General features: G+C 41.9%; 1 protein-coding gene across 8 annotated transcripts in view; it reads right to left on the bottom strand.

The window, feature by feature from the left end:
* The window catches only part of LOC132883537 (butyrophilin subfamily 2 member A2-like), a 60,043-nt gene extending 48,838 nt beyond the window's left edge, over nt 1-11,205 (bottom strand). For all 8 annotated transcript variants that reach the window (XM_060917254.1, XM_060917258.1, XM_060917256.1 and 5 more), the window contains exon 1: nt 11,061-11,205. In XM_060917254.1, the coding sequence (XP_060773237.1) occupies nt 11,061-11,070 (10 nt within the window). In that variant the 5' untranslated portion in view covers nt 11,071-11,205. The remainder of the gene's footprint in view (nt 1-11,060) is intronic.
* Nucleotides 11,206-12,703: the final 1,498 nt, after the last annotated feature.

Here is a 12,703-nt window from a genome sequence, read left to right as displayed (position 1 = left end):
AACAGAGACGTTTTGGAGTCAATTCCTGACAGCGAGAGAGCCAGTGGAGTTCATGATGTGGATCTCAACCATAATGAGCTCCCAGTCCAGACTGTGCTCGGAGTGAAGTGGAATGTAAGCAGCGACACTTTCTCCTTTAAGGTTACTCTGAATGAGAAACCAGTAACACGGCGGGGAATTCTCTCAGTCATAGCTTCGGTGTTTGACCCACTAGGCTTCATGGCGCCATTCCTCCTACTGGGGAAGAAAATACTACAGGAGATGTGTCAAAAAGGTGTCGGATGGGATGAACCATTGCCTGAAGAACTAAAGCCACAATGGGAGAGCTGGTTGAATGACCTCCAAAATCTGCAAAATATTCAGATCCCAAGGTGCTTTATCCCTGAAGACCTGGCAAAGGTCCAGAGAGTTGAGCTACATCACTTTTCAGATGCCAGTAGTTTTGGATATGGCCAGTGCACATATATTCGAGTGGTGAGTCAGGACAAGGTGCATTGCTCTTTGGTAATGGGCAAGGCAAGGGTTGCACCCTCCAAAGTCGTAACCATTTCAAGGCTGGAGCTGACAGCTGCAGTAGTTTCCTCAGCAGTCAGTTGTATGTTAAGAGAGGAGCTACAGCTCAAGATTAACCAAGAATATTTTTGGACTGACTCACAGGTCGTCCTGGCCTACATCAACAACGAAGCTAAAAGATTTCATGTCTTCGTTGCGAACAGAGTGCAAAGAATCAGAGAAAGAACAGAACCAACACAGTGGCACTACATTGATACGGATCAGAATCCGGCAGATCATGCCTCAAGAGGCCTCAAGGTGTCAGAGCTGGTTAGTTCAAATTGGCTAACTGGACCGAAATTCCTCTGGGAACGAGAGATTGTAACACCAGAATCAACCGCAGAACTTCTGGTGGCTGACCCAGAGGTCAAGACAACACAAGCACTACAAACAAAGGTTGTGGAAGACAACAATTTCTTGGAGAGACTTGAACGATTCTCAAAATGGAGTACAGCCTTGAAAGTTGTGGCTAGGATACAATGACTGGCAAAGAGAGTCAAAACAGCGGAACCCATAAATGTGGAGGACCGAAGAAAGGCTAGCCTCGTGCTCGTGAAATTGGCACAAAGGAATGCCTTTAGCGAGGAGATACAGTTACTGAGTAATGGTAAACTGCCACGTGGTCATCCATTGTTTCAGCTGGACCCAGTGTTGCAAGATGGTGTTCTCAGGGTGGGAGGGCGACTGAAAAATGCCTCCTTACCGCTTGACGTGAAACATCCAATTATCCTGCCAAAACATGGTGTAATTACAAATTTGATCTTGGATTACTGCCATGAAAACACACAGCACCAAGGAAGAGGACAAACACTTAACGAGCTGAGAGCAAACGGGTACTGGATTGTTGGTGGCAGCAAAGTTGTGGCAAACCACATAAAGCAATGTGTCGTGTGCAGGAGAGCCCGCAGGCCAACAGAAACGCAGAAAATGGCTGACTTGCCAACTAGTCGCGTCAACCCTTCGCCACCATTCTCATACTGTGGGATGGATTGCTTCGGACCGTTCCACACAAAGCAAGGTCGTAAAGACCAGAAGAGATATGGACTCATATTCACTTGTCTTTCCTCAAGAGCAGTCCACATAGAACTGTTAGAAGATCTAACAACGGATGCATTCATAAATGCCTTGAGATGTTTTGTAGCTATCCGTGGGACTGTACGACAAATCAAATCCGATCAAGGAACAAATTTTGTTGGGGCAAGAAATGAGCTAACAAAGGCATTGCAGGAAGTAGACAAAGACAGATTAACTGCCTTTCTGGCTGAAAAACATTGTGACTTCTCTATGAACGTGCCTGGTGCTAGTCACATGGGAGGTGTATGGGAACGGCAAATCAGGACAGTCCGTAGCATCCTGAACTGGGTTCTCTCCAAGAGTGCCGGAAAACTAGATGATGCTTCGCTGAGAACGTTTTTCTATGAAGCCATGTTAACTGTAAACAGCCGCCCACTCATCACTGACTGCATTACCGATCCTAAAGGTCTAGAGCCACTTACTCCAAATCACTTACTTACCTTGAAATCCTCAGTTCCACTTCCTCCACCAGGAAAATTCGTAGAAGCAGATCTGTATGCTAGGAAACGGTGGCGCAGAGTGCAGTACCTGGTAGAGCAATTCTGGTGTCGATGGAAGAAAGAGTATCTAGCAAACATCACCCGCAGACAGTGCTGGCAAACTCCAAGAAGAAATGTTAAGAATGGAGATGTTGTCATTCTCAAAGAGGAAGAGCTTCCGCGAAACGAGTGGAGACTTGGAAGAGTGCTCGATGTTTGTAAGGATGAGGATGGACTAGTGCGAAAGGTCAAAGTACAAATAGGAAACAAGAAGCTTGGAAAGGAGGGTCAACGACTCATTAGCCCAACCATTCTTGAACGCCCTATTCATAAATTAGTTGTGCTTGTAGAAAACAACTAGGAAGTGTTCCAGTGGAACTTTGGTTGAGATATTAATATGTGTAGAGGGTTAAAGGTTTATGTTTGATTTGAGAGTTTCTAAGAAAGCCCACTTTAGTTTGGAAATTACTAGATTCATTCAGATGTTACACAAAGGTCATCATAAATCATAGTAATTTGGTGGGAGTGTAGCAGTCGGCAACACAAGTTTAAGAAAACAAAGGGTTACAAATTTATGGAAAATGTATTGTTTTTGTTTGCAGAAGAGGTTTGTTGTGAATACATATAATATGTATAAAATGTAAAATATATGTGCATAAAAACATTGGTTGGCTTTGGGTCACGTGCCAAGGTTAAGGGTCACGGCCTCGGCCTTATGGGTAGAAGATGGGTGTGGCTGTTGAGAAGAAGATGGTGTGCTGCGTAACATGAAAATATTCTTCACTGGTTTCATTGAGGCGCACGCGGTAATTGTTTTATTTGGTTATATTTCTGTTTATTGGTTAAGGCATGAACAATGTAAATTTATTTAATGTATATATGTTTGTGTTTTTTTTTTAATATGTCAGATGAATATGTTAGCTTAACTTTGTTTTTTACTTTTTAGTTTACACGGTGTCTAAGAGAGAGAGAGAGAGACAATAAAAGACAAAAAGACATCAGTATGTTTCGTGGCCTTCTTTAACGGAACCAGTGCAGCTAAAATGTATACACACTACCATTCAAAAGTTTGGTGTCACCCAGACAATTTTGTGTTTTCCATGAAAAGTCACACTTTTATTTACCACCATAAGTTGTAAAATGAATAGAAAATATAGTCAAGACATTTTTCTGGCCATTTTGAGCATTTAATCAACCCCACAAATGTGATGCTCCAGAAACTCAGGCTACGTTTACATTACGTCGAATCAGCGGATCATCAGATTGATGTTCTTAAAATGATTCGCGTTTACACTAAAACCGTTAGCCGTGCACACAGCAACACCAATACGCGGATACGCTCGGCTCCGCAGGCATCCTGCGCTCCAAATCACTCCGCCCTGAACAGCGAGTGCCCTCTGGAGGGTGTGCACTCCGGCCCTGCGCAGCTCACAGAGCGCGCGAGTGAAGTGAACAAGCCACGATTCGGGACTGAGCCGCTGTGTGTGAGATCCCAGCGCATATCACTTATTACTTGCAAGTGGAAGGATGGCAAGCCTAAAGACAATCATAACTACACAATGGGCAGTATTTGCATCAGTATTTGCAGTATTTTCATACTTTTATACTCTTTAATGAAAGGTGATACAAGGCGGAAGTCTGCGCCGTTTTTCAGCAGTCGCGTCACATGACCAACGCCAGCGAATCAGGAAGGTGGATGTCACAGTGACGTTGTCCAATGAGACGCCAGCTAGAGCTCAGCACAGCGTATTCGCGTATTCTCAATGTTTACACAGCACCGGAGCTGATACGATCTAGATTGAATACGTGGACGCTGGCGGATTCCCGTTTCCCCGCTTTTTCAGGGGGGTTAATGTAAACGGACAGTGCGTCCGTGAAGAAAACGAGACAGATACGGTCTAGTGTAAACGTAGCCTCAATCTGCTCAAAGGAAGGTCAGTTTTATAGCTTCTCTAAAGAGCTAAACTGTTTTCAGCTGTGCTAATATGATTGTACAAGGGTTTTCTAATCATCCATTAGCCTTCTGAGGCAATGAGCAAACACATTGTACCATTAGAACACTGGAGTGATAGTTGCTGGAAATGGGCCTCTATATACCTATGTAGATATTGCACCAAAAACCAGACATTTGCAGCTAGAATAGTCATTTACCACATTAGCAATGTATAGAGTGTATTTCTGATTAGTTTAAAGTGATCTTCATTGAAAAGAACAGTGCTTTTCTTTCAAAAATAAGGACATTTCAAAGTGACCCCAAACTTTTGAACAGTAGTGTGTGTGTGTATATATATATATATATATATATATATATATATATATACACACAAAATGGAATCATTTGCTGACAGCTCAGTCCCCCCCAGTTCAAAATTCCTATCTGCGCCCCTGCCTCTGCATGCTCTTGCGACAAGACTTTCGCAGATAGCTTTTCGCAGACAGTTGTAATTTATCGTTGAGCAGGGAGTAATAGGCGTGCGCGATGTTATTCACCGGCACAACGCAAGGGGGCGCGAAGTTGCTAGGAGTAGTTGGTGGGTGTGGTTAGTGGAGTGTTTATCCTCCGGTTACTTATAATGACTAGAACTTTTTTTTTTATAATGACTAGAACTGGAGTCGTATAGATGTACGTACTTCCTCAATCAACCGCTCTTCATGCTGCTCCATCTTCGCTCGTGTTTTTAAAAATGCCGGTTGTGAAAACAAACCAAACCGGGAAAGTAGGGAAGCGGAAGTGCGTGTACAGCGGATGTAGAGTGGACCAATCAGAGCCCTCTTGTCTGCGACGCTGTCTGCGAGGCTTCTGCGGTGGTCACAATTTTTGGGAGGTGCGCGCAGAGCGTCTGCGAAAGTGGGGGAGCTACGCAGACACTGTCTGCGAGGACTGGGTTGTCAGCATAAATTGGCCTTCAGCCTCAGAAACGCCGTCCCCGTGTAGATGAAAGGCACTTCTGATAAAATATTTAGTCGTTTTTACCCGACAGCGTCCTCGTGTAAACGGGCCCTTAAGCTAGCCGCACACTATGCCGATTTTCAGCGTACCGAGCCAACTGAAGTCGTGAGTCAGGCGTAAAGACTAGCTTTCGATGGTACTGACTCATCTCACAGCCGATTCGAAAAACTAATCGGGAGCCAGACTGATCGGCGAGAGTCGCTAGCAATAGCCAATCATATCTTTCGCATATAACACATGACATCATTAAACACAATTTCTAGCGCGAGAAATACATGTTGGTAGCACCTAATGCAGGTATATACTGTAATTCCATAGACTGAAGCTTTATCCATAGACACAGTGGGCTGGAAAGCCACTCTGCTCAAGTTGTGTGGCTGAATTCCAAATCGCTTTAACTCCCCTATATAAGTGCACTATTTAAGGTTGGAAATAATAGCTCATGCAGCCTAGATAGTGCGCTACATATTCCATGTTGTGTCATTTGTAATTCAGCCTGTAGCATCTTCAAGTGTTGGATTTAACAGTAACTATATCCAATAGCCAATCACAAAGCTATTAAGTTGTCACGTGATATTTAGCGGAATGTTTATGATGCTTAGTTCGCATAATCTCGTTTGGTGTCGCTTCAATCACGACTGCACTCGTCAACAGTCGTGAGTTAGTCGGGGATATGTGCGTGCCCTGTCGGGAGTCGGCTCTGAAATGGGTCGGTTCGGTACCGCGTGGATCGGCGTAGTGTGCGGCTAGCTTTACACACAACACATACACCTCAGGACTGTGCACCTTACACACAGCACACACACCAAGTCTGTGCACCTACCTTACCTTGCAATACTTCATAAATGTGTAATATTTTATTTTATTTTACAACCCCGATTCCAAAAAAGTTGGGACAAAGTACAAATTGTAAATAAAAACGGAATGCAATGATGCGGAAGTTTCAAAATTCCATATTTTATTCAGAATAGAACATAGATGACATTATCAAATGTTTAAACTGAGAAAATGTATCATTTAAAGAGAAAAATTAGGTGATTTTTAAATTTCATGACAACAACACATCTCAAAAAAGTTGGGACAAGGCCATGTTTACCACTGTGAGACATCCCCTTTTCTCTTTACAACAGTCTGTAAACGTCTGGGGACTGAGGAGACAAGTTGCTCAAGTTTAGGGATAGGAATGTTAACCCATTCTTGTCTAATGCAGGATTCTAGTTGCTCAACTGTCTTAGGTTTTTTTTTGTTGTATTTTCTGTTTTATGATGCGCCAAATGTTTTCTATGGGTGAAAGATCTGGACTGCAGGCTGGCCAGTTCAGTACCCGGACCCTTCTTCTACGCAGCCATGATGCTGTAATTGATGCAGTATGTGGTTTGGCATTGTCATGTCGGAAAATGCAAGGTCTTCCCTGAAAGAGACGTCGTCTGGATGGGAGCATATGTTGCTCTAGAACCTGCATATACCTTTCAGCATTGATGGTGTCTTTCCAGATGTGTAAGCTGCCCATGCCACACGCACTAATGCAACCCCATACCATCAGAGATGCAGGCTTCTGAACTGAGCGCTGATGACAACTTGGGTCGTCCTTCTCCTCTTTAGTCCGAATGACACGGCGTCCCTGATTTCTATAAAGAACTTCAAATTTTGATTCGTCTGACCACAGAACAGTTTTCCACTTTGCCACAGTCCATTTTAAATGAGCCTTGGCCCAGAGAAGACTTCTGCGCTTCTGGATCATGTTTAGATACGGCTTCTTCTTTGAACTATAGAGTTTTAGCTGGCAACGGCGGATGGCACGGTGAATTGTGTTCACAGATAATGTTCTCTGGAAATATTCCTGAGCCCATTTTGTGATTTCCAATACAGAAGCTGCCTGTATGTGATGCAGTGCCGTCTAAGGGCCCGAAGATCACGGGCACCCAGTATGGTTTTCCAGCCTTGACCCTTACGCACAGAGGTTCTTCCAGATTCTCTGAATCTTTTGATGATATGCACTGTAGATGATGATTATGTTCAAACTCTTTGCAATTTTACACTGTCGAACTCTTTTCTGATATTGCTCCACTATTTGTTGGCACAGAATTAGGGGGATTGGTGATCCTCTTCCCATCTTTACTTCTGAGAGCCGCTGCCACTCCAAGATGCTCTTTTTATACCCAGTCATGTTAATGACCTATTGCCAACTGACCTAATGAGTTGCAATTTGGTCCTCCAGCTGTTCCTTTTTTGTACCTTTAACTTTTCCAGCCTCTTATTGCCCCTGTCCCAACTTTTTTGAGATGTGTTGCTGTCACTAAATTTCAAATGAGCCAATATTTGGCATGAAATTTCAAAATGTCTCACTTTTGACATTTGATATGTTGTCTATGTTTTGTTGTGAATACAATATCAGTTTTTGAGATTTGTAAATTATTGCATTCCATTTTTATTTACAATTTGTACTTTGTCCCAACTTTTTTGGAATCGGGGTTGTATAATGTGAATCTCTCGTGCAATAATTTATAATGTGACTCTCTCTCTGCAATAATTTATATGTGCAATGAGCAATACCTCACTCCATAATGTGTAACACAACACATACACCTCAGGACTGTGCACCTTACCCCCCTTACACACTCCCCCCCCCCCCCCCCCGCCTTTTTTCTCCCCCCTTCCTCTCTCTCACTCTACGTGCTTTTTTGCACTGTTATTGGAGATGCTTTAATCTCATTGTACATGTGTATAGTGACAATAAAGGTATTCTATTCTATAAATGGCAACATGAGACCATCAGTGCTGGAGGTGAAAAATCTGCTGTCTGGTACTAGGCTATGTATGGTTGAATCAGATTATAACTTTGCAATCATCTGCTGTGTTCTGAATCCTACATGCACCAGTAGGTGACACACATGCATAATATTATGTAGGCTATGTTAGGCTACGATGCATATCTAACATCTGCATTGCTGAGGTTATTTATTTTTTATTTGTCTTTTATTTATCTTTTTATTTATCCTGTTTGTTTTATTAATTTTATAGGCCTAGTTATTCTGCTTAATTTATTTTTGTCTACATCCATGTATTTTCTTCATCTGTTATCCTGATTTTTGTGGATTTGTTAGATTGTACCTGTTTTATATACTTCAGTTAAAAAAAAAGTTAGGCTACGATGCATGGCTGAATGTAACATGAGAAGAGAAAATGGAGAATGGATTGCGTCATTCTTATTTACTAGTTTATGAGTTCAGTTTCTGTACTACATTACACACATTCATATTAGTCTTACAGTTACATGTATGTTGCTATCCGTAGTTCACGACGTTTCTGGTCATCACGGATATCAGTCGTGTTAGCTCTCCTCACCGTAAAAGTTCTGACCGTTGGCTGGCACCTCATCTTGTGCTTTTTAGTTCCAGCGTGGTCTTTCAAGTCCTTGAGGTGAGCTCTTATGTCGGTGTTGCAAACTTTGCAGTGTGCCTTCTCTCCGTCATTCGATGAAACTATCCATAACTTTAAATCTGGGTTGTTTTCCCACTCCTTTCTGTACTTTTTTTTTGTATTTTGCCAACTTTGGTGTCTTGACTACATACATGTCAACCTTTGGTCAATCAAACCTGTATAACCAACCTCCAAAATCCTTATTTCCCTTATAAAATCCTTATAAGATGCAAATTAAAATAATTTACCTAAAATTTGAATAATTAACAATGATATATCCCAGTTACTTTTTATTCAATATTAATAATAATAAACCTTCAGAATGAATACAAAGCTCCAATGTTTGACAAAAACACAAAGTGTCACTCTAATGTTCTGAATTGTACTCCATGACAGCTTTTTTTTAGCACTCTGCACCAATACCTCACTAGGCTGCATGTCACAGCAAGTGTCTAGCTGTGTTGATCTTACACTGCAGTAGGCCAGGTCAGCGTGTCTGCATTCAGGTTCTTTCTGCTCTCTGTGTGTATCTTCCTGACTTGAGAGAAAACTCTCTCACAGTCAGCATTACTGTGGGGTAAACAGAGCACTGCCTAACTTGAACTAAAATGCCCACTACCTTGTGTTTTCTGTCTTTTCCAGTTGTTGGCATATCAGTTTTTGAGCGTGCAAATACTGTCATCAGTGGCTGATTTTGCCTTTGGCTTGCATTCCGCTGATGTAGTTTCGATTTGAAATGTTCTTTCACATCATACACTCCTGATGCTGCAACTTTGATGTCACGCACACACAGTGTGCAGTGTGCGTATTCTTCGTTTTTGAAGGCTGCCGGTTGGATTATGCCATTGAAAAGGTCCTTCCATTCAGGGAGAAACCTACCGCTGTATTGTGTTTTGAATTTCTTTGCCGGAGTGCCCATTCAGAATCTTTTCAGTTGCTACTGAAAGTTGCTCAGGTGGAAATACGCGTTTCAAACAAAATGTTACTTCACGGTTGGCGGGATTCTCACAATGCGGTGTGCGCATGATCAAAAGTGGAACGAAGTCTCGCTACCACGAGATAATGCGCAATTTCATAAGACTCTTTACTGGCTGTTTGTGCTTTCTGTGGTGTACAGTATGTTTGTAAATGTTATGCGCTCTTTTATCATCATGGGAATCGATTAAAGCTCTAAATAAATATTGAAGTTTTTTTAAAGAATCCATATAACTTTATTTGTACGCCCGAATACTATGTTTATTGAATCAAATCCGTATAAAATACAGACATTCCGTATAGGTTGACATGTATGTGACTAGCCGTCGTTCACTAACTGCACTCTGTGTCGTGTGATGCCCACGATCTCTGATTGGGTCACAGAAGTGTTTAATATGGATTGGATTGGATGTAGCTAGTGGACGTAGATAATACATAGAATGTGCTGCATCTTAGTCCTTCTAAGGCTCTGGCTGCATTCTCACACAGAACGTTGGTGCGAAATATTTATAAACATCTGATAAAAACCCACCGAACTAACGTCAAACCTGCCCAATTTTTGTCAACCAGCCCAAGCTATTTTTGCCCGCAAAGCAGAATTCGAAACCGCCCAATCTGGCAACACTGAGTACAAGGGCACCAAAGAAGAGAAAGTGTGTGTATTCTCAAACAGAGTTCAATAAAGATAGGCCTTTTACATTTCCATATGTACAGCCTGTGAAAGATCAGCCAGACAAAGCTTCCTGCACAGTGAGGCAATATTATTTTTCATAACTTATTTACCAGATCTAGGCCTAATGCTTAACTTTCCCCTTATATTACTGGTGTGTAAAGGGATCCTGCATGTTGGAAATATCCCAGTGTGTTAATGTCTCTAAAATCTAGATCTGTATCTGAGAGACTCGAGTGTCGGCCTGTAATAGTCTAATGTCTGTAAGGATCTAAGACTAATGTGTGATTTATCAAATATCTAAATAAACAGTGCTCGGTGCTGAGACACTAAACATGTGCTGTTAAACCATCAGCAGATACACCATCCACTGGCAAGTTTTATACTAATATAAGCGCCGTAAAAATAAGCTGGAATGCGGATACGCCCCCCCCCCCCCCCCCCAACACACACACACACACACACACACACACGCACACACATACACCCCTCCCACTTCAGAAATGAATTGTTCTCTTTAAACAAATTTTTGCAAAACAAACATTATATTCTAAGAAAAAGATGTACATTAATCTGTAATAAATAATGCATATAGATGTTTTTGCTGTCGAGATTTTTAACTAAATCTGACCCGAGCACCTGATTACCGTAAACCCCAGAATATTCCCGCACTCACTTTCTGTCTCTGCGGCTCTGATCAGGGGATTTTCTGAAATTCTCACGAACACGTTCAAGGGCATGGTATTGAAAATGAACGACAGGCTGAAAAAGATGTTATACTAAATTATATTTGTTGGGAAATGGTTTTATTCGATCTTTTCTTTTGTAATGCAGAATCAGAAAGAGACGCAATTGATCTGCATTCATCTGACCGTCAGACACCGAGAATAAACACCGAGAATAAACACCGAGAATAAAGAGGACCAAAGCTTTCTGTTACCTGAAATCATGGCTGTATAGGGAACGCTGTAAACTCAGAAAGCTTCAGATGAACCAGTAAGAACTGAATAATATGTCAAATGTTGCTCAACAGCTACAAATCCATCTACAGTCCCAGAGAGAGAGAGAGAGAGACAGAGATTTACTTTTCCTTTCCTTTTCAAACTGATCCTCCTACAAGACCTTTTAACCAGGTGTGTGTTTACCTCAAAGTGACAAGATTTCTGAGAAGAAAACCTAGGACATTTTCGTTTCGGTGGTGAAAATATCATTAAAACATCTATTGTTTTCATCTTTGTAATAAAAAGGGGGGACATTTCTGTTTTTCATGTATTTTGATCATGCATTGCATAAAAAAGTAGGATTTTCCTCACTGACTGCACTGTAGGCCAATTCTGCAACTAATTTAAGTTAACATTAATTAAAGACAATGTGAAAATCTCTGGTATGGGTACATAGTTTAGATTTATAGACTCTTACCGTAAATTGTAGGCTAGCTGAAATAGATGTTTTAGACCCATTAAAGTAAATATATTAAATTAATTACCATATATGCCACTAGTAATGGACGATGTATTTAAAAATATACAAAACACACAACACAGTTTAAATAAACAGTTTACTTCAATCCAAATAATTTCAAGGTATGGTAACATCCATCCATCCATCCATCCATCCATCCATCCATTATCTGTAATCGCTTTATCCTGTTCTACAGGGTCGCAGGCAAGCTGGAGCCTATCCCAGCTGACTACGGGCGAAAGGCGGGGTACACCCTGGACAAGTCACCAGGTTATCACAGGGCTGACACAGAGACAAACAACCATTCATACTCACACCTACGGTCAATTTAGAGCCACCTGTGGGGGAAACCGGAGCACTTGGAGGAAACCCACACAGACATGGGGAGAACATGCAAACTCCACACAGAAAGGCCTTCGCCAGCCTCTGGGCTCAAACCCAGGACCTTCTTGCTGTGAGGCAACAGTGCTAACCACTACACCACTGATATCTCATCTCATCTCATCTCATCTCATCTCATCTCATTATCTCTAGCCGCTTTATCCTGTTCACCAGGGTCGCAGGCAAGCTGGAGCCTATCCCAGCTGACTATGGGTGAAAGGCGGGATACATCCTGGACAAGTCACCAGGTCATCGCAGGGCTGGCAATGGTAACATATTATTATTATTATTATTATTATTATTATTATTAGGAATAGCCTTGTGATGACCTTGTCCAGGGTGTACCCCGCCTTTCGCCCGTAGTCAGCTGGGATAGGCTCCAGCTTGCCTGCGACCCTGTAGAACAGGATAAAGCGGCTAGAGATAATGAGATGAGATGAGATTATTGAGAATACAAATTATTCCTGATCTCCCATATCCTAAATTGTAGCCATAGCTGAATTGATGACCTCGCCTAAATGAGCAGCCTTAATCAAAATGTGTAGTCCGCTACACATCACAACAAATTACTGACACTTTGGTAACATTACCATAAGCCTACAGCTTTACATAGCCAGCTACTCTGTGAGATAACACACCAATTTGTGTATAAGTTAGCTAATGCCGTTGAACCGTTACAATTTTGCCCCAGCTGGATTTCTGTTACAACAGCACTACATCTAGCAACAGCTTCAGCTCACT

The sequence above is a fragment of the Neoarius graeffei genome, chromosome 3, assembly GCF_027579695.1.
Source record: "Neoarius graeffei isolate fNeoGra1 chromosome 3, fNeoGra1.pri, whole genome shotgun sequence".
NCBI classification, from domain to species: domain Eukaryota; kingdom Metazoa; phylum Chordata; class Actinopteri; order Siluriformes; family Ariidae; genus Neoarius; species Neoarius graeffei.
The sequence above is the reverse complement of the archived record's forward strand: the minus strand, read 5'-3'. Positions and strand labels throughout refer to the sequence as shown.